The 22,351-nt window shown below is 39.2% G+C and overlaps 1 protein-coding gene across 1 annotated transcript in view; it reads right to left on the minus strand.

The window, feature by feature from the left end:
- Positions 1–2,322: 2,322 nt before the first annotated feature.
- The window catches only part of LOC122872193 (general transcription factor 3C polypeptide 1), a 35,659-nt gene continuing 15,630 nt past the window's right edge, over positions 2,323–22,351 (minus strand). The window contains exons 19-40 of the mRNA XM_044188089.1: positions 21,321–21,418; positions 21,141–21,237; positions 20,028–20,211; positions 19,808–19,904; positions 18,731–18,863; positions 18,513–18,600; positions 17,374–17,435; positions 16,590–16,698; positions 16,333–16,475; positions 12,700–12,842; positions 12,539–12,623; positions 12,301–12,413; positions 12,135–12,194; positions 11,944–12,037; positions 11,515–11,687; positions 9,430–10,071; positions 6,060–6,202; positions 5,184–5,288; positions 4,806–5,095; positions 3,484–4,037; positions 3,173–3,359; positions 2,323–2,837 (exon numbers count right to left, since the gene is read on the minus strand). Coding sequence (XP_044044024.1) covers positions 2,625–2,837; positions 3,173–3,359; positions 3,484–4,037; positions 4,806–5,095; positions 5,184–5,288; positions 6,060–6,202; positions 9,430–10,071; positions 11,515–11,687; positions 11,944–12,037; positions 12,135–12,194; positions 12,301–12,413; positions 12,539–12,623; positions 12,700–12,842; positions 16,333–16,475; positions 16,590–16,698; positions 17,374–17,435; positions 18,513–18,600; positions 18,731–18,863; positions 19,808–19,904; positions 20,028–20,211; positions 21,141–21,237; positions 21,321–21,418 — 3,813 coding nt within the window. The 3' untranslated portion in view covers positions 2,323–2,624. The remainder of the gene's footprint in view (positions 2,838–3,172; positions 3,360–3,483; positions 4,038–4,805; positions 5,096–5,183; positions 5,289–6,059; positions 6,203–9,429; positions 10,072–11,514; positions 11,688–11,943; positions 12,038–12,134; positions 12,195–12,300; positions 12,414–12,538; positions 12,624–12,699; positions 12,843–16,332; positions 16,476–16,589; positions 16,699–17,373; positions 17,436–18,512; positions 18,601–18,730; positions 18,864–19,807; positions 19,905–20,027; positions 20,212–21,140; positions 21,238–21,320; positions 21,419–22,351) is intronic.

A 22,351-nucleotide genomic window follows, 5' to 3' on the forward strand; every position in this document is an offset into this window, starting at 1 on the left:
TCAATTTTAACCCTTTCTTTGGCCAAATTGGCTCCTTTTACCGAGTTGCTGTATTTGTAAACCGATTAGTGAAACAATTGTTATTCCAATTTCAATGTGTTTAACCCCCTTTCTCTGTGCATCCAGTGGCAATGGCAACAAGACTAAGTTTTAGTTTTGAGATATTTGTCTCTCAACCTTCTGCTTCCATCCCAATACAATGGAGGTGAATGGTATTATGTTTGTGGTGCTCAAACCATTGAAAAAGTACATTTAAACAGCCATGCTAGTGGCTCTGTGAGGCTGTGGAAAAATTTCCTGTGGTACTGGAAAATGTTCCTGTGGTATTCATGTGGCATGAACTTACAGGTTACCACAGGTAAAACAAAATCTGTCGTAATGTATCACATGCTCTGTGGTATTATACCATAGATTTACCACAAAATGCATTTTCTAAGGTGTTGTAGCACAGACGTTATAATCATGATCTATCTGTCTGGTTCACAAGCAGTAAAGCAATATACCGAGCAGTGTTAATGTATTTTTCATATATGTTTTATTCTACATAGTAAAAAACAAATCAAAGCTGTTTACATAAAACCCTTAATGTGCCATGCCATAATTTTAAATGTACTCTTTGTCACTATGGCAGGGTCAATAACATTTCATCCTACATACATCAACAAATCTTCACAAAGTGTTTTAGTTGGAAGGTGCTGTATAAGCCCAGTCTTCCAGGGAGGGGTCCCTACACAGGCTCTCTACCCTTAAGGCGTGAGTGTAGTGTGTGTAAATGTGCCTGAGGCAAATCAGTTGTGTTGCCTTAGTGTGGAAGCACTGAACTTACCTCTTGGGGGTGACGCGGTGTCCTTCTTGGAGAGAACCATCTCTATACACTTTGTGAACTCGCTCTCAGAATAAACTAATCACACAGGTGCTTGTTACATTTTATGGGATTTTATTCACTCAGTAATACAGGGTTATAATGTCACAATGTAAAAGAAAAAATAATAATAAATAAAAGGTGGATAACTAATCTGGCTCTGTTTTCATATGCCTTTATTTTAAGGCTTATTTAATTTAAAAGGAGTTTGGAGTTTTAGGTGACTTATCTTTTTAATCACTCATTCCAATTTGGTTTAAGTTCAGCAACTGGTTAACACCATATGTTAGCATAAACCTCAGTTTTGTACAGCTTCTGTCGGTACAGAGCCCTCCTGGGTAATAACTGATGGCGGGTAAACTCGCCAAGGTATTGCCAACAAACAGCTTTTACCGGATTTAAAAAGATGCAGAATTACTGTACCTTTGCTTTTTGAAGTCGAAGTCTCTGTGTTGTGTGTGCGTTGAGACAACAGAAAGTGCTTTTAAATCATGATGTTTTGATGGTAGAGGGCGCAGTGGTTGATGGCTGTCAGCCATCGGCGTTAATTGGCCCAACCCTACCACAGAATGTATGGTACAGTACCACGGAGCCAGAGGTACAATCCTGTGGTAAGTGTCCCAAAATACCATACAAACCTCTCGAATACCACAGGAATTTACTACAGGAGCATGTGGTACAGTACCACAGGGACATGACGTACTAGTACCAAAGAAATTGTATGGTATTTTACCACAGGAAATTTTGTAACAGTGCTTTGAGCTAAATGCTAACATCAGTCTGCTAACGTGCTCATATTTAGCAGGTATAATGCATACCGTGTTTACCATCTTAGTTTAGCGCACACATTTTTTAATACGTTTTAAAAGGTAAAATATAAATCCCTCACCCACATATCCATTCTGACCCTTTGCAATGACAAATCAAATTGGACTTACAGTAGATGGGTTTTCTTCAGTCGTTTCTTCAGATCAGTTGAACTTCATAGTTGAAGTCCATATTACTACAACTACAGTCTGAAACGATGCCCACAACCCTGCCAATGCTGCACCAATCTGCTCATCAATGTCATGCTACATCTTAAAAGGCACCCTGTGGAGTTTTTGATCACTAGTAGCCTATTGAGCAACATTTTGATGAGCAGGTCCCTGTTTTGTTTGTATCTTGTGTAGCTGCATTAGGGCCCACACTCCTGTGTTTGGTGAGAAAAAGTGAATGTGAATAACTTTTGTTTGTTTCAAAGAAAACTCCATAGGGTACCTTTAACCTAACTTGTAAACAAGACACCAATAATTTCATCACCTGGGGCAATTACAAGAAGAAGGCTACCCTTTTTGAAGAGTACTATGGCCTCATACTGTGTTGAATCCCATCCTAATACCATAAGGCTGTTCTCATCACTGTAGTTTGTCACAAAGGTTTACTACCAAACTATCTGCAAGACAAATATAAGTCAAGAATGTAATGTAATGCATTTTTATTAATCATTTTAGGTTAATTAGCATACACATAAGGGAACACAAAACTAAATTTAATTTTAAGACAAAAAGTTTGACAACAAAAAATCCATGCAGAAAAAAATATACAAAGAAATCCCTGTTCTGTAAAACCAGAAGTGAATCTGTCAAAAAACCTGATGAAATGAAACTTTTTGTAAAATTACATTAATTAGGTTTATCACAACAGTCAAAGATCATTTCTGAACTTTTTACTCAAGCCAGGTAAGGCCAAGTGCAGGCCAATGTGAGGTCCTTGATTACTTTTATGGTAGACAATAGTTCCAGTGACGTTCGTTGGGTAACACCTGACTGAGCCGCAGGCAGCAGCTGATGGTGGGCTCATAAAACACAGTGTCTGGTTCCTCAATCTTCACTTCTGTCTCACTTCTTTTCTGGTGCACAGAGTGGGCGAACAGGGAGAGTTTAGGACCTTTAACCAGAGTTTTCTTTGTCAAACAGCCCATCTCTATGAGTGCCTGTGGGAGAAATAAGGAGGGTAATAGATCAGCCATAAAAAAGGTAATGTTTTAAAAGTCTACTTTTAGTATTCAATTTATTGTTAGAGAAATCATTTCAAGGCTAAATTTGGATTATGGAAATTGTTTTCATACAAACGTTCCTAATTATTACTTGAGCGATGAAATGCTTGGGCAACTTTATCGACAATTTTATCAGCTGATATGAGAAGACCTACTGTACCAGCTCTCTTCTTCTTTCTTTTTCTGGACCATCTGACTACATTGTGTACAACCGTTTCACCTCTTTCTGAAACAGAATGTGAGCTTATGTAGGTGGGAGTATTTCCGTTTACCTGCACCAGGTCCAGCACCGCCATTGGCTGCAACACATCTTTGTAATGTTCCACCAGTGTCTGCTGCGTGAGTCCGGGTCGGGACATGATGTGGTAAAGAACGGCCTCCAGCATGCCCTTACACACCTGCCGGTTCAGACCTCCGTCAACCATGCGCCACGGCCGGCTGATGAAACTCACATTTTCACTGCGTGGATTAGAGGTTGGTGATGGAAACAGAAAGAAGAAAGAGGTGACACACAGCAAAGGGAAATGCACAATTAACTACAATAAGATAATTAGTCAATCAATCCCTCAGAATCTGTACTTACTCAACATCAGCTGTTCCTGTTGGTAGAGAACATGCTTCCTCATCTCTTTCATCATCTATAATGTCCGCTTTGGTTCCAAGCGCCCTCTTTTTTCCCCGTCTTTCCTCACTTTCCACCTTCTTCTGTCCTGCCTCCTCCTCTCCTTCCTCTTCAGTTTGCATCTGCTTTCCTCCTTTCTCTTCCAAGTTCAACAACTTGTCTCCACTTCCCTCATCTACCCTCGCTTTCTGCTTTTCCAACTGTTCTTCCTCATTCAGTTTCTGTCTTATGTCACTCGACAATCTCTCTACGTCCTCCCTGTCTTCGCTCTCTTGTCTGTCCACAGCTGATTTTTTTGCTGGCGGTTCTTGTGTCTCCTGTTGGCCTCCTCGCTTGGATCTCATAAAGGAGATGTTGTGCTGTTTCTCCAAAAATGGGAGTCTGTTAGATGTGGAGCGTGACTGGGACCATTGCTTGGAGTTGACAGTCAGCAGCCATGGTTCAGCGTGTTTCATAAGCACCCAACGGACACCCAAACTCCCAACTAGTAACACCTGGCCTTCTTCCTGCAACTCCTGGAGCAAAAAGGGAGAAAATCAGATCAGGCAGAAGCATAGAGGAAGAAGAAACAAGGAAACTGATCGCTAAACTCCTCCCTAAACAGCAACTGTACAGATTTTTGACTGTTACTAAGCAGGGCAGGTCTGTCGAGCTTTGGTGGTGTGTAAGGGGCTCTATTAAAAAGGGACAGTTCACCCCAAATTCAAAAATACATATTTTTCCTCATACCTGTAGTGCTTTTTATCCATCTAGATTGTTTTGGTGTGAGTTGCCGAGTTTTGGAGAAATCGGCTGTAGAGATGTCTGCCTTTTATGAATATAATGGAACTAAATGGCACTCGGCTTGAGGTGCTCAAATCGCCAAAAAAAAATATATTTGAAAAATATCTCTATTTTTTTAATGCTTTGAGCAGCACAACCTGAGTGGTAAAATGTCAGTAAAAGATGTCAAAAAGTCAGATTCACGTCTACGTTAGAAATATTAAGGACCGACACATCCACTGAGTGGAAACCAAAATCCTACTTGCCAAAATAGTAAATAGTTTAGTTGTTTTTTTTCCTTCATCATGACTTGATTTAGCTACGTCCTCAGTTGTGGGATAACAAACTGAATTACCAAGATGTCCATTCATCAAATTTGATACTTTTCAATTACAAGAGAGCTTGGGAAAAAATACATTTAGCTTTAGCTAAGGCTAGCTGCTAGCTTTCACTTGATATAGCTCACTTGATAGATACTGCGTTTTGGCTTTATAGGGCAGACTAGCTGTACGTGTGTTTACCTTCATATACTGCTGCAGGCTCCTGGTGCGTCCAGACTGCGGCTCCTCCAGGTGCATATGAGTCTGGTAGAAGTCATGGATATCCAAGCCGTTCTCACCAGCTTCATCTAAGCTCCTCCTGAGCTGAGCACATGCTTCTATGTCCTGAGGAGTGTATCCTCTTTGCTGAATCAAACGCCTGTCACACTCCTTCACACTATGTTGAGACGAGGAGGAGGAACGGGTGGAGTAGGTGAGGATGGAGGGCAGCAGGGATGGACCACATTTAGTCAAGTCCAAAGGTGGTAAGTCTAAAAATTAAGAAAAAAGAAATTAAAGAATTATTTTTTTTGCAGGTGAAACTGTGTTTGCACATGTCTTACATGCGTTGATACTTACTCTCCATACTGAACACGTGGTGAGCAGGTGTGTTGCGCAGTTGCAACCTCATAATACATGACTCCACCACGACGTTATCACTGGTGTTGAGGTTACGTACTTTGACTAGAAACAAAACAAAATAACGATTTTATAAATCTGAATAGGGCTGCAACTAACAGATTAATCTATCTTTAAATTTTCTTAAATAATCAATTAATTGTCTGAATAACAGTCCTAAACCATAAGATATTACATTTACAAAGATATATAAAAAAAGAAAGAAACAGCAAATCTTCACATTTAAGGGGCTAAAACCTGAGATTGTTTGGCATTTTTGCTTGATAAACGACTGAAACGATAAATCAACAGTCAAAATTGAAATTTTCTGACAATCGAATAATCAATTAATTGACTATTTGTTTGAGCTGTAAATCTAAATACACAAAAGGGCACATTTGTCTGGAAAAAACAGACAAATGTTGTTTCAAGTTGTTTGTATCCAAGTCAAATATACGTTATGATATTTTGGGTTTTGTTCCTGTAAATAAGCTATGAAGCTTTATAATATCTTGTTTTTATATGTTTTACATTTGCTATTGTCTTTTGTTACAAATGTAAAGTGTATACACTTGATTGTGCACTTTAAATTAACTGACTTACAAAGAAATAGGGATTCTTTTGTTTAATTAGTGTTTAATATGTTTAACGATTTCATTACATAATGAAATACTAAACTATTTGTACTGTTACTTTTTTACTCTTTGGTTTTCAGCAACATGATTTTAATCACCTTGCACTGAATTGAACAAACTTTACTTTCTGCTATCCACCAGAGATGAATTTACACATTGCAGAAAACATTCATCTATCTAATAAAAGAAAGTAAGTACAAACCTATGCCAGGACAGCAGTGTCCCCGCATCATCAGGTAGTTGGTGTGTGATGCTTGATGTGCCTTCACTTCCATTTTTTTTCTCCCCTCACACTCATCACCGTCATCATCATCATCATCGTCCTCTTCTTCCAGTGCTGCCATACTGAAAAGCCACAGTTTACCTCAATATTATTTTGTTTCTCAACTCCACAAACTTGAAAACTTTCCAGTAGCTAGTGAATCAATCAGAGAGAGCACTTCAGGAGATATTTCGCGAACCTGCCGCAAATTACTGTCAAGGGTGCAAAATTTTATCTCACCATAATTTTATAGTTTATCGGGGAATTTACTAAGACTACAGAAGTAAATGAGCCCAGACAAATGATACTAATATACATTGTGAATGATAGGATATGGCACACCCCCATTGGATACTGTTATGATCATGTATACAGGGATATAAATATCCAGGTTTCCATGTTCCATGTAAACTCCATATCCTGAATATAATCAAAAACAGGATAAGACTCAAAACCAGGGTCCTAGTGAGCATGTAAACAAACTCAGTGATACGGTGTAGTCCCTCATTCGTCCAAGAGTGTTCTATCGTAGAAAAGGTTTCAGTCGTAGTCATCTGGACACTGTTTTCAGAATCAAGACGTTTTGGCTCCCATCCGGAAGTCATTCTCAATTGTGAAAAAATTGGACGGGAACTGGAAACTTAAGCTATTCTGTGTTACATAAGCCCTGCCCTCAGGAAGGAACCTGCCTGAGTATCTGTTAATAGCTAGTTTCACCTGAAACTGACCTGATAGTTTCCAAGATGGCCCAGTAATCAGTAATCAGGCCTATTGTTTTTATTGCGTGACCAAGGTGATAATACAGAGCAATGTGGTTTACTCCATTCAGTGCAGTGAGGAAAACTGCAAAGAACGGTACATAGGCGAGACCAAACAGCCACTTCACAAAAGACTTTATCAGCACAGACGACACGCTAACTCAGGATTACAGAGCACCGTGCATTTGCATTTAAAAGCTACAAACCACACATTTGAAGACAGCGAGGTGAAGATTCTAAGTAGAGAGAAGAGTTGGTTTGAACGGGGCGTCAAGGAAGCCATTTTTGTGAAAAAAGAGAACCCCTCTTTGAACAGAAATGGTGGTCTGAGATTTAATCTGCCCAATGTCTATCAGAGTGTATTATCACCTTGGTCACGCCTATCACATGCTAATCAGGTACTTAACAGTGATGAAGTAGATGCAGCCAGAAAACAATAGGCCTGATTACTGATTACTGGGCCATCTTGTAACAATTAGGTCAGTTTCAGGTGAAACTAGCTATTAACAGATACTCAGACAGATTCCTGAGGGCAGGGCTTATGTAACACAGAGTAGCTTAAATTTCCAGTTCCCGTCCAATTTTTTCACAATTGAGAATGACTTCCGGATGGAAGCCGAAACGTCTTGATTCTGAAAACAGTGTCCAGATGACTACGACTGAAACCTTTTCTACGATAAACTCAGTGATACATCAGATGCAGCAGCTATTTGTATTTTTGTGCCTCTGCATTGGAACGAGCCACACAGCCAAGCTTTGCCTCTAGCCTTTTTCTAAAATGGATTAAATTCATTATTTTCCTCAAAATTCTATAAACAATACCCCATAATGACAACATGAAAGAAGTTTGTTTTTCAAATCTTTGCAAATTTGTTAAAAATAAAAAACGAAAAAAATCACATGTACATAAGTATTCACAGCCTTTGCCATGACACTCAAAATTGAGCTCAGGTGCATCCTGTTTCCACTGATCATACTTGAGATGTTTCTACAACTTGACTGGAGTCGACCTGTGGTAAACTCAGTTGATTGGACATGATTTGGAAAGCCACACACCAGTCTATATAAGGTCCCACAGTTAACGGTGCATGTCAGAGCACAAACCAAGCCATGTCCAAGGAATTGTCTGTAGACCTCCGAGACAGCATTGTATCGAGGCACAGATCTGGGGAAGGGTACAGAAACATTTCTGCAGCATTGAAGGTCCCAATCAGCACAATGGCCTCCATCATCCGTAAATGGAAGAAGTCTGGAACCACCAGGACTCTTCCCAGAGCTGGCCGCCCGGCCAAACTGAGCGATCAGGGGAGAAGGGCCTTAGTCAGGGAGGTGACCAAGAACCCGATGGTCACTCTGACAGAGCTCCAGGGTTTCTCTGTGGAAAGAGGAGAACCTTCCAGAAGAACAACCATCTCTGCAGCACTCCACCAATCAGGCCTGTATGGTGGAGGGGCCAGGCGGAAGCCACTCCTCGTTGAAAGGCACATGACAGCCCGCCTGGAGTTTGCCAAAGGGCACCTGAAGGACTCTCAGACCATGAGAAACAAAATTCTCTGGTCTGATGAAACAAAGATTGAACTCTTTGGCCTGAATAGCAAGTGTCACGTCTGGACGAAACCATGCACCGCTCATCACCTGGACAATACCATCCCTACAGTGAAGCATGGTGGTGGCAGCATCATGCTGTGGGGATGTTTTTCAGCGGCAGGAGCTGGGAGACCAGTCAGGATCGAGGGAAAGATGAATGCTGCAATGTACAGAGACATCCTTGATGAAAAAAACCTGCTCCAGAGCGCTCTGGACCTCAGACTGGGGCAAAGGTTCATCTTCCAACAGGACAACAACCCTAAGCACACAGCCAAGATAACAAAGGAGTGGCTACGGGTCAACTCTGTGAATGTGCTTGAGTGACCCAGCCAGAGCCCAGATTGAACCTGAGTGAACATCTCTGGAGAGATCTGAAAATGGCTGTGCACCGATGCTTCCCATCCAACCTGATGGAGCTTGAGAGGTCCTGCAAAGAATTATGGGAGAAACTGCCCAAAAATAGGTGTGCTAAACTTGTAGCATCATACTCAAAAAGACTTGAGGCTGTAATTGGTTCCAAAGGTGCTTCAACAACGTATTGAGCAAAGGCTGTGAGTTTTTTTCAGTTTTTATTTTTAATTATTATGCAAAGATTTCAAACAAACTTCTTTCACATTGTCATTATGGGGTATTGTTTGTAGAATTTTGAGGAAAACATAACAAAATGTGGAAAAAGTGAAGCGCTGTGAATACTTTCCAGATGCACTGTAAATATACACATTGCAGAATGACTTTGGGAAATGTAATCTAAAATTCTGTTTTTTAAAGGGTCAGTACACTCACATATTTTATTATTTACTCATAACTAGTCATGTAGATATTTGTCCAGATTATGAAATACCTCAGGTTATAAATATCTCTGAGATTTGTGCCTCCTCCCCAACACAATGCATGATAATCTCCTTTAGACTATAAATACAATAACATGCAACAGTGATATTTGAAGTACAAGGATTATAACTCACTTCTTCACTACATCGTTGTCCACCAGGTTGCTGTCCACCACCACCATCTGTTTAGGTATGGATATGTACACACTCAGCAGTCCCAGAGACATCAGGCTGAGAGAGACCACACAGGCTCCACCTGGAGAGTCCAGAGAGAACCGCAGCATGTCCGACACATCCGGAGGCTCCTCTGAAGCTTGAAGTGCTGTGTGTGAGGTAGCAGCCACTCCTGGTGGCTCTCTACTGGATGGATCTTCACCAAAACCAACTGTGAAGCAATCTTCTGGGTTTTTCTGTTCATCTGCTTTGCTTGTCACCTCCGTTTTCTCATTGTTCATGTCTACCTCCATCAACTTCTCTTCTCCTTCCACTTTCCCTTGGTTGTTCTCTCCTTCCTTTGTGGAGTCACTGTTTGCTTTCTCTTGTAGTACCTCTGGTTTACTCACTGGTCTGCCACCTTCCTTCCCTTCGCTTAGTTTTTTTTTTCTTTCTGACCTTGCTCTCCTCTCCATCACTTCCTCCCCATTCTCTGACCTGTTCTCGGTTTCATGGTAGAACGTAGTGACAGGTCGCTCATCTCCCATCCTGTAGTTAATAAGACTCCTCAAGAAGCGGAAGGAATCAGTGCATAACGAGTGAGGAAAACGGCACGAAAACAGCCTGTCAGGGAGGAATGGGAGAAGCGTGATCAAAAGGCTTTGCAATCAAACTTTAAGTAGCGTGGCAAGGATTCAAATATTGCTGCTAACAACAGAAGACTTATGTTTTTTTTTTTACCAAATATTCCCAGGAACTAAACTCAGGAACAGAAGCTAAAAAGTTCCTTTAGGGAATTATTTTTTGTGTTTCCATCCTATCTTAAGAACCACAATGTAATTTTTACATTCCACACGACAAAATATTAACATGATTAGCCTGTTGAATCAATGTTAGAAAAGAGACATGCAGAGTTGGAAGAAGACTGTGAAAATACCAGAAAGGCATGGCGCACATTTAAGTAACAAAGATCTGTTAAGTGTTTTTGTTTTTTGGCATTACATCTATTGAGGAGTTTAAAACATTAATAACATTAACATAAATTCCCCTAGGTGTAATATTGCTACTAGAAACAACAGGTACTTTTTTGCAGTCTATGTTGTATAGAAGTTGTTGCAGTCTTGAGGCTTTTGATCAGAAATTACTCCCCCATGGAGCAGGGACTTTTAAAGGCAGGAACTACACTATGGCTCAGAAACTAAAGTGAAACTAGGGTCTTGTAGCTTTGTAGTCATGGATTCGTAGAAGAGCTCTTGCAGTCAGAAGGCCTTAAACTGCTCTTTTAAACCCTAATAATGGCTGCCGTTAAGTGTATTACAATTAAGTGGTTGAAATCTGATCTTCCTGTTAAGTTCCAGGTATTCAACAGGTTGCACTATATTTAGTTGTTGTATGAGAGTGTACATGTTATACAGAAGTTCGTACTGTGGAGAAACCGGACCTTTAAACAAATTTATCCTCTTATCAAGTAACACTCCCTCATATGGGAACTTTATGGGGTGGAGCAAATCTCATATGCTTTAAGGCTCCAAAAGCCCAAATTTATACAGAGGTGGAATCCTGTAAGGATTGCAGTCATTCCATACTTTCTTAAACTACTTCCTAGTACATTCAGTATAGTCAGACATTTACATGCATACATAATCTCTGCACTTATTTTCTTTTAATGTATCTGGTTTCCTTGCAGTTATTTTTATGTTTATAGCTTAAAAACTGTGAAGGCTGCTGGAAAAGAAAATAATAACCTGCTCTTCTATAAGCAATAGTTACTCAATTAATGTACAGTATATGATCAATCACTGCCAATGGACTGCAAATGAAAAGTAGCTCTAATCTACAGTAACTCTGGCACAACACATTATGTTTAATACTGCACATGGTCCCTTCCAAATTTACCAAAACAATTAAAAAATAAATAATAGTACAGCAGTCTTTTGCAAGCTACAATGATACATTTTGGCCAGGTATCTTTTATAAAAGTGATAATGCATGTCAAAAGACATTCTGGTTAAATAAAATTAATAAAATACAAGTAATCTGAGTATCTTCCCTCAGATGGCTGTGTACCTGTAGTAGGACTGGGACAGCTGGTAGGACATAGGCAGGATGGGCAGCGCTCGGTTCTTCTTCGGCCCAAATGGCTGATTGACACGACGGCGGTTGACCAGACCCCTCTTCCTGCATTGTATGAACACTTGGCACAGCAGCTCCTGGTCATACTTGCTGTACATGTGGAAGGTCTGAGACAAGACAGATGGATAATCAGAAGTTTGTGTTTGTTCTGTATCTGCAAATGTTGTAGGAAATGGGGACAAATGGACACTAGGTACATGTTTAGACTTGCCTTTGTGCAATTTTTCATTTATTTCCATTTGATGGTGTTTTTACACTTCTTAAGTCTGTTGCCTTATTTTTTTTTATTGTGAAGCACTTTGTGACGTTCTGCTCCTGAAAGGTGCTATATAAATAAACTTAGCTAATTAAAGATGGCTGTACCTGAAAGGATCTGGAGGACTTCATTTGACTGTTGGTCATGGCCAGAGTGCTCTGGATCAAGTTATGTAACACTATGGCATGAATGTCATCTGTGCTGCAATGGACACACACAAACACACAATTAACTGCTACAACAAAAACTCAAAAATTAATCAGTGGAAGAAAATATAAAAATCTAATTGAATCCTCACCAGTTGAGAGTGTCTCTGCATGACACCTGCTTTCCATTGTCTATTGCCGAAACCCTGAACCTGTAACACACATAAATAGCATTACAATACAAACTACGCTCAGCTTCTTATTCCAGCCATCACTGCTTGTCTTTGGTCAGCACATAAAACCTCCTGCTCTTCTTACCGTGAGAAGAGCTGATGTTTTGTGTCAGGTATGATCATATCACCAGCGCTCAGAGCAGAGCAGAACTTCTGTCTGAGCAGCCTTACGTACTCAGAGAACTCTTTAGCACAATCCTAAAACAACACAGGCAGAAATATTCAACTGTGAAGGCAGAAAGTCAACTTCAAACTTTCAGAAACAAACAAACAAACAAAAAAAGAGCAACAATAACATCAACACAAAAAAAACCCACACATACCTCTGGATTGTCTGGATTAGCAGGTCTCTTCTCCTCCAACAGTCTCATCAGAGTTTTGTCCTGGTATACCTCAGCCAGACAGATCCTGCAACACATAGTTGATGAATAAAACTGCAGGTTTTGTGTTTAAAAATGTGTGGGTTTTTATTATGTGTACCTACCTGTAGTTCAGAAGCGTCTGAGGATTTTTGAGGATGTATCGTGAGCGACGCCCGACAGCAACAGATGTTTTATCCACCGATATCTCAAACTCTGCGTGGAGCAGGTCTCTGACCACACAGTAAGGTACGAACGGCCTTTTTAACTGCAACACATTAACAATACATTGTATGTTTTGATCTGAACAAGTACAAACAAGTTAGAACATCCTTGACTTCTGAAGAAAATGCAGGTGTGAATGCTGGCTGCTGAATGCTACATATTGAATGATACCAATAATGTATGAAAGATGTGGAATATTTTAAGGTCTGTTGCTTCGCTGACACTAAACTGAATTGCAGTAATATGAATAGTTGGGAAAGTAGGAATGATCTGAATTGGATGAAAAATATAGAGTAAGATAGGAGCTGAACTGCATGACTTGACTAATGGATGGGAGCTTAACTGGGTTTATGGCTTAACTGTATGAAGAAGCAGCTGAAGGAGTATGAATGATGACTGGGCGCTAAACTGGAATGGAGTGTGTAGTTGAAAGTATGTACAAGTAGATAAACCTTAATAAAATGTATGAAAAAGGTAGAACATTTCTACCACAGACCTATGTGTGTGGGTGTGTGTGAGTTTGTTTGTGTGTGTTTATTTCTGTGTCTGTCTGTACATTGTGTTTTGTGTATCATTAAAAACCCTCAGACAGATAGAAAAAGCAGTTTGTGTGTGTCTGTTTCAAACTGACCTAATTAACGCATGTCAATCAGCTCTGTTTCTCCCCTGACATACAAGGTTGCCATTGTGATAGTAACTGCTGTAAGCTTAATATTTCAAAAAGTATGAAAGGTAGAAAATAGCTGAATCATAACATAAATGTAGGAGCTGAACATTTTGAGAGAGACAGAAACAGACAGACAGGAAGTCTGAGAGAGAAAATAGTACATGTCTCCATGTAATCCATGTAAAATGATTATTCAGTATTGTAAATTTACAGATAATTGTAGTTTTTTTTAATATTTGTCTCATTATACAGGTTCATTTTGATTGTTTTATTGCGTTCATTTCATATAAGCTGTTGGAATATTCAGGGTCTCCACTCCTCAAACTTTGAGCGAGGAAACCCTGAATTCATGAAATCTATCAAAGATGTTGGTAATTGTGTTAACAGAAATATAGTGTCAAAATGATCTGCTCACTAACTGTCCTCCAGGATATAATGAAGTCATGGTGCCCTAGAGGACACCAAAATCATACGCAAGGGCGGAACATAGGGGGGATCTTGGTGTGGTATAAAGGAGACCTTTGCTGTTAGATCTCACCAGTTAAACAGGGTAAATCACACATTTGGTTAAGATTAGATCAAAGTCTGGGCATAACTGATAGAGATCTATATCTCTGTGCTATTTATATAGCCCCATTAGAATCTCCTTTTTTTGCAGAAGACATTTTTGAAACTCTCCACTCAGAAATCGCCTATTTCCAGGCTCAGGGGAACATGCTTCTAATTGGAGATCTGAATGGATGAACAGGAATTGAACCTGATGTCATCGACCCACAGGTCAACAACCATGTGTTTGGTCAGTCTCCCCTGTTTACCACACCAACCATCACCCCTCGGAACAACCTTGACTCTGACATAAACCAAAGTGGCAGGGAGGTAGTGCAACTCTGTCGGGCCTTAGACATGTACACAGTTAACAGTAGGTTCAGAGGGGATTCTTTAGGGAGATTCACATACTCCTCAGCTCTTGGGTCTAGTGTAGAAGACCATGCAATCACTGACATGGACCCCTCCACTATCAGTGCATTCACTGTTAGACAGCAATCCCCCCTTTCAGATCACAACCAAATGAATGCGTTCTTTAAACTCTCAGGTCAAATGAGTGACACAAAAAGGGAACCCAGTAAGCTGTATAAATTAAACCCTACTTACAGATGGGCTCAATACAGTGTAGACAAATTCATCATGGCCTTGAACTCACTTGATCTGATGAATGACAGACATATCAGTATATAACCAAAATCAATATGTGCCTACCAGAGATGGTGTAAAAAAGGCTTACTACTGATATTTCATATCAGGCAGCTGTTACAGCTAACCTTATAAAACAAAAACAGAAGCCTATTAAAAAGCAAAACACCGACAAATGGTTTGATCAAGAATGCAAGACCATCAGAAAAGACTTGAGAAAAATAGCAAATGAAAAACATCGCCAACCAAACAACCCAGCCTTACGCATTAGGTACAATGACATTTTAAACAAATATAAATGTAAAATTAGGAACAAAAAACAAAATTATACCCACAAGAAACTTCAAGATATATTGAAAACGCCATTAATCAAAATCAATTCTAGGATATGTGGAACAACTTCAACACAAAGCAACAACAAGCACCACCCATCCAAAATGGTGACATCTGGAGAGCACAAATCTGTACAAAGACATAACAATAAATCTAGTTAATTCAGATCAACGGATTATAAAAGAAAAACTCCAAACATTAGAAGAAACAATTAAAGACAACCAAAACCCCCTTGATTTCCTAATTACTTGGGAAGAATTGACCACACAAAGTCTCTCCAGCCAAGAAAAGCTTGTGGTTCAGACAGCATTAAAAACGAAAACCTCAAATGCAGCACCCCAGAGATGCAGTGTGCAGTGTTGAAGTTGTTCAATATCGTACTACAGTCAGGATGTTTCCCCGACATCTGGTGCAAAGGCTCATTTCCCCCATTCATAAGAGTGGGGACAAATCAGACCCTGGTAACTACCATGGCATCTGTGTCAGCAGTTGTCTAGGTAAACTATTGTGAAGTATTCTAAATAAAAGAAAACTAGATTTCCCTGAAGATCACTCCATCTTGAGTAAAAATCAAATTGGCTTCCTCCCAAAACGCCGCACCATCGACCTGGTATCCACCCTTCACACTTTAATTAACAAACATGTACACCAAACAAAAAATGGTAAGATATTGACTTGTTTTATTGGCTTCAAGAAAGCTTTTGACTCTATCTGGCATGAAGGGCTCTATTACAGACTTTTACATTGTGGTATAGAGGGCAAAATGTATGATCTGGTTAAATCAATGTTTTTGGAAAATAGATGTGCTGTAAAAATTGGAGACCAACAAACTGAATTCTTCACCCAGAGAAGAGGTGCTCGTCAGGGCTGCAACTTAAGCCCAACTTTATTTAATGTGTATATAAATGAACTTGCTGTACTTTTGGATCAGTGTGCTGTTCCTGGCCTCTCCCTCCTAGATAGAGACGGGAAGTCTCTCTCATGATGAGATCATGGAAGGTTTCCGTACTTTCCAGAGCCCAGTTATATAAGTATGGCACCAATGTTTCTTGGAAAAGTACGGAAAAATATTTTTAGAAAAATGGGTGGAGAATCCACCGGAGGAGGGACACTTTTTGGCTGTATAAGAGCACAGAGCTCTGTATTCAGTTCGCTATTGGTACTGACTCGGGTTTATCTCTTGTGAAAGAAAAAACTCTATTGCATTGGACTCTGATCCTCTCCAGTGACTTATTTTGAGTGTCTCCAGTTATTGTTCATATGAATTATTGGTAAAGTGTTAGACAAGGAAGCCAGACTCATTCTTTGGCCCAAGCCTGGATTTCTGTGATCCGACAAGTACCTTGCTGTTGAGCAGGTGTGAGGCCACACTGCAGAGCATCATCAGTGAGTCTTCCTGTACAGACCAGTAGACTCTCTGTCTGGTCATCATTTTCAAAGCTTGGTGGTCTGCCTCGTCATGGGCAGGGGTGCGTTTCTTCAGCTCTATAAGGCAAATAACAAACACACAAAGAACAAAAAGAACACACACACTCTGTCAGCTGTCTGTCTTTAGTCCATCAGTCACGTGCATTAATTTTTATGCTCACATAACCTTACCTTTCTTCTTCTTCCGTGGGACCTTGACAACCTCCTTTTTGCTTCTCTTCCTCTTCTGTCCCTTTCCTCCGACCACCTGCTGATTTCTGGATGCAGGCTCGATACCCACCTGATAACAAACAAGGGAAACAGGAAACATTATTTTTAGCCTGTACTCTCTGCTCCCGGCTGAAAAGTTAAACAAGACAGAAGATCACCTGAGTCTAAACCAGACTTAATAATCAGTCAAGTGTATTACTCTCCAGTACTGACGCTATTTTGAGACGAGGCATGCAAGTGGGGCAATCAGCTGTGCTCATCACTGTGTGGCACTGATCATAACAGACTGATGTGATAAGGAACAAAGGGAGACTGAAAATGAGTGGGTAATTGTGTCTGTGGTTTAATTGCGAATTAAGCATTTTTAAAATTATATCTTCAGTGGGAAAAGTGTCTGTAATAGGTTAATATCAGACATATCAACAAGGAGCCTACAGAGCATGATACAACTAGTTTAAGCTGTTTCTTGCTTAAAAAAAAACTATAGGAGTAGGTGTGTTGAAAAATACACTCCAAAATACTTACTCCTATAGTTTTTTTAATCAAGAAACAGCTTAAACTAGTCGTATCATGCTCTGTAGGCTCCTCCAAAATGATCATAAGGTTGAATCAACACCTTTCTTAAACAGTTTCAACAAAAACTGAACATTGTAACCTTTATAAAAAGTAGGTGTACCTAATAAACTGCCAACTGAGTGCATATAAAGATGATAAAGCAATGAAATAAAATTGATAGAACGCATACCTCAATATTTTCTGCTATCAGTGGCCGCTTGGCAGTCACATAACGAGGTTTAGTAGTTCCTCCTGTTACACACAGATGTATAAAAAGTATATTATTGATGAGTAGGGACACAGTGTGCCAGTAAACTTGAAGTTTGAAGGTTAATTTTGTAGGAAATCAGACGGAGCAAGGCCTTAAAATTGCTCTCTCTCCTCCACACAACATAAGAGTGTGCCTCAACACATCAGATGGAAAAACCAAAACAGCAGCACAATGACAGCATCAACATCACTGAGACTCATATTATACTCACATCCTTTCACTCATTATTGTTAAAGGCTAATATTTTGGGGTCAAAATGACTAATAGGTCCAGTAGATCGCCTCAGCCGGCAGCTGCAAAACGGGCTGCAATGGCTGCAACGTAATCCTTTGGGGCAATTGTGCCCTTCAAAAGTACATCCGCTTAAAGTGATTGTTTTTGCCGCTGACAGGCTCAGATTGTTATTCTAAGTGTCCCTACAGAGATAGACCAGAGAATGACTCACGTTTCAACCGTCGTCTTCCTGCAACAACTCACCTCGCGCAAGATTTCAGAACGCGACTTCTCCATGAGCGAGACTTCTGTTTCTGGTTAAACAAAAAGGATCTTACTCTTTAACAAAAAGGTCTATCTCTGTGGGAAGCCTTTCTATAATGTTGTTAAGACACATAGAAGTAGATGCAGCCATAGGCCTGATTACTGATCACTGGGCCATCTTGAAACTATTAGGTCAGTTTCAGGTGAAACTAGCTATTAACAGATACTCAGGCAGATTCCTGAGGGCAGGGCTTATGTAACTCAGATTAGCTTAAATTTCCAGTTCCCGTCCAATTTTTTCACAATTGAGAATTACTTCCGGATGGGAGCCGAAACGTCTTGATTCTGAAAACAGTGTCCAGATGACTACGACTGAAACCTTTTCTAAGACACATAAATAAGAATACAATCACAAGAATAACAATCTGAGCCTGTCAGTGGCAAAAACAAGCACTTTTAGTGGACATACTTTTGGGCTCAATTAAGGAATATAAATCAACTGGGCTATGAAAGCTTTGTCATGATTGGACACAGAAAGTGTTTAAGGAGAGAAATTCATTATGTTCAAAGCAGCAACTCACCAGCTTTAAGTGCAATCCTGAGAGCATTTTTACTCAGCAGGCTCTTCAGTCTGACTTTGTTCTCCTTCGCTTCTAAACCACTTGGGGTCTAAAAAAAAACAACAGATACATGTGCCCAAAATGCCAAAAGCACAAAGATTAGGCCACATTTAATATTGTCTCTGTCTATGCACTACATGCACACACACACACGTTGTGCTTGTGTTTTGTGTACATACCGTTTTGACAGAGAGTAAGTGATTGGTCCACAACCAGTTGCGTTTAAGATGAGCAAAGAATTCAGAGTCCAGGCCTCCTGCTCCTTTACCGTCTCCTGGTAATGACCCATCGTCGCACACTTCACGACTGCCCCTGTGTGCATGTACAGTCAAACTCCTGCAACACTTGTAGTATATAGAACAACTTTATTGTTAGACCAATGTGTACAGATACACATCAGTGCTACTCTAACACACTAGTGATTAGCTGTATTTGTACTGCTATAACCTGGTTTTTGTAAAAGCTTAAATTTCAGCTTGTTTTAGTTGATTATCTTATAAAACACAAGAAAGAGAAGAACAAAAAGAACAGACCAAGTAAGTTAAATGTATTTATGTTGTTTACAGCTGATTCTTTATCACGTAGTGAGTTTACTCTTTCATGTACAGCTACAACTTAGTCACAAGCAAGAGTGACACAAATGTCATATAAAATACAGTCATTTAGACCCTTTAGCATGACCAATCCATGTATTCATTCCCATTAGGTTATTTACATCATCACTTAATTCCACAATTTGCACAGCCTAGTAAAAATTAAAGGGTTGGCTATGTGTACGGGCCATTATGTTATGTCATTATTAGAAAAGTTGTCAACATGTTTTGCTTCATGTTGCGTGATGGTAACGTTACCCTTTTCTGTGAATTTAAACTCTCCTCCCCGACATTCAAAGTGCGGCTAGTGAATCCTGCTGGTGACACCGTTTTACTCACATACACCGCTAACGAGGACGAAACAGAACCAGATGGGAATGTATTGGAAATTTAATTAAATTATGACAAAAATCATTCATGAAGGCAACGCTTCCTCGTTATGTTTTCAACATCTGCCGTTACTACAAACCACCACAGATGCATTCAGGCGATCGCCACCAATTAATCTGATCACAGGTTGATCTGGAACAGCAGCAGAACCAAGAACTCGACAAGTGGATAGCGAATGCAGGAGATTCCACACACGTTACATTACAACCTATCAATGTTGTTGCTACACAAATAAACACGTCTTGCCTTACAGAGAAATCATACTCCACCTACTTTAGCAGGTATGCCATTCCCACGAACACATTGCGTTCATGCACGAAGGACGGAGCAGCATCCTCTTCTGTGACGTTTCTCTTACTACGGATGACCCCTAGAAAAATGCAAACAAAGAGAGATAAGCACATCTTAAAACAATTGAAAATTGTTATTTTCCTATGATTACCTGTGCTGTGATTGATTTTGTGTGTGTGCGCATGCGTGTGTGTGCATGTACCCAGTGCTGTATTAAGGCAGACACACATCAGGTCAAACCAGTAGTTTTCGACATCTTCAGCAGTGTTGAATGTGTACTGGCGCCTCTCAAATGGTTTGTCAGGTGACTCTGTGATCAGCCAGTAGTGAGGCTCAGCGTTGGTGGTGTCAACAATGGTGGTATTGCGCTTCAGGTACAAAAACACCTGGATTAGTGCAGATATGGAGACAAAATATGAGACTTATAAAAAGAGAATTAATTTTTTTAATTAAATTTTTTTCCCCTCAGTTTTTATTTCTTTTCCAAAGTCAACTCATATTATTACTACTATATCTATACTCTTTTCAATGTACATATATTTGTCATTCTACAACACAAGGCTGCACAATGAAATTAAAGTTGTAGCCCCCTTCACGCTACACAGACAGAACATATATACAAATATTTAAAATTAGAATAGAATAAAAATAAAAACAATATATATGTATATGTAACTGTATATATTGTTTTTATTTTTATTCTATTCTAATTTTAAATATTTGTATATTTGTGTAAAAACAGGTAGTGGCCTCAAGATACATTTTCTATTATTATAACTAAGTCACTTGGATTCATAATTAATTTTTCTGTTGTAAAAGTTAAATAATTTTTACACAGGCAAAGTATTAAAGAATGTGCCAAATATTCTTCATTTCTTAGCTGAAATAGATTTCTTATGCAACGTTTATAATTTTTTGTTTGTAATTTTGCTTTAACATAGATTTGTTTTATTTCATTTGAAACTTTAATCTTCCCTTGCTGAACTCCATGTTACTTATATGTTTGTAAAGTTGTTCTGTTTATGTTTTATAACAAAGGGTAAAAAAACAAAATACATGCTGTAAATTCTTAAAAATGTTCAATTTTTCATGTTTTGCATTCACTAACTGAACACCAAACATCAACAGAAAAATCAAGGATAACATTTGTCTTCATAGATGATTTTCCCCCTCTTTCAAACATTATGATGAGATTTGTCTATTTGAATGCAAATAATTGATAATAGCCAAATAAAATTCTGTGTTTTATGAGGGGATCAGAGCAGCAGTCAGATGATGAAGATCTATTGACAGACTCGATGTGGTTACTGTGTACCTGGTCCTTCTCCTTGAACTTCTCCACAGGACCAAACTGCAGCAGACCCATGTAGACCAACTTTTGCAGGTTCTCATAAAATGAGAAGATGTATTTTCTGAGATAAAGAACCCATAAATACTCAGTTTAGAATTTCAGTTATGATGTGTTAGAGAGAGAGCAAGAGAGAAGGAAAGTCACCGTTTATAAAGCAGCTGTCTTCTCATTCTGGCAGGAAGCGCTCTAACAAGATGGTGTTGCTTCACAGGGTCGTTGAGATATTCCTCCAGTCCATCCACCTGTGGACACGAGTCAGCAAATGTGTTTTTATGAATATAAACGTCCACATGTACAACTTACGAGGTCCAATGTAATCTACATTCAGTAGCCAGTTTATTATGTCTACCTACACTATACCTAATATTTTGTACAGCCCATTTATATCAACGAAAATAGACTAAATACTCAATACAATTCAGCAGCACCACAAACTGCAGCCTCCAAAATTATCATAAAATCAACACCTCTTTAAACCAGTTTCAACAAAAACTGAACATTATTACCTCCGTGAAGGGAGGATTCATTGCAGGACTGTTGTATTAGACTGCATTAGTTTAAGTTAGGTGTACCTAATATACTGGCAATTGAGTGTATATCATGTGCAGGTAACATTTAACAATTCCTGTCTATTTTGCCAGTGCAAGGTGACGTCTTCAGATGTCTCGTTTAGTCCAACAAAACAGTCCAAAGCCCAAAGATATTCAGTTTAAACTGATTTAAAACAGAGAAAATCAGAAAATCTTCACATTTGAGAGGGTGGAACTAGAAAATATTTAGCTTTTTTTTGCTTGATAAACTACTTAAACAGTTAATCAATTCTCAAAATAGATGGCTATGTATTTTCTGTCGATTGTTGCAGCACTACATGACAGTATTATATATTTTTTATGTAGTAAGGAAATTTCAAAGAACATCTGTTTTTAGGTTGTTGGCCAAGCTCTCTTTTCTTGTTCTGCACAGCTTTTCAACTATGATATAAAATGTATGTAGAATGTTCACAATGGTAATACAGATGTTAAATAAATAAAATTTGACATTTTTCAGATGAAGAAAATGTTTATCCTCCTGACTTTCAGTTGACGATGACTTTCTTTGGTCATAGTGGATTGAAATCTACAGTGACAAAAACTTTGAGGACTGAACTTTAGTCATAGTGAATTTACTCAACAATG

Source organism: Siniperca chuatsi, linkage group LG3 (assembly GCF_020085105.1).
Source record: "Siniperca chuatsi isolate FFG_IHB_CAS linkage group LG3, ASM2008510v1, whole genome shotgun sequence".
Lineage (NCBI taxonomy): Eukaryota > Metazoa > Chordata > Actinopteri > Centrarchiformes > Sinipercidae > Siniperca > Siniperca chuatsi.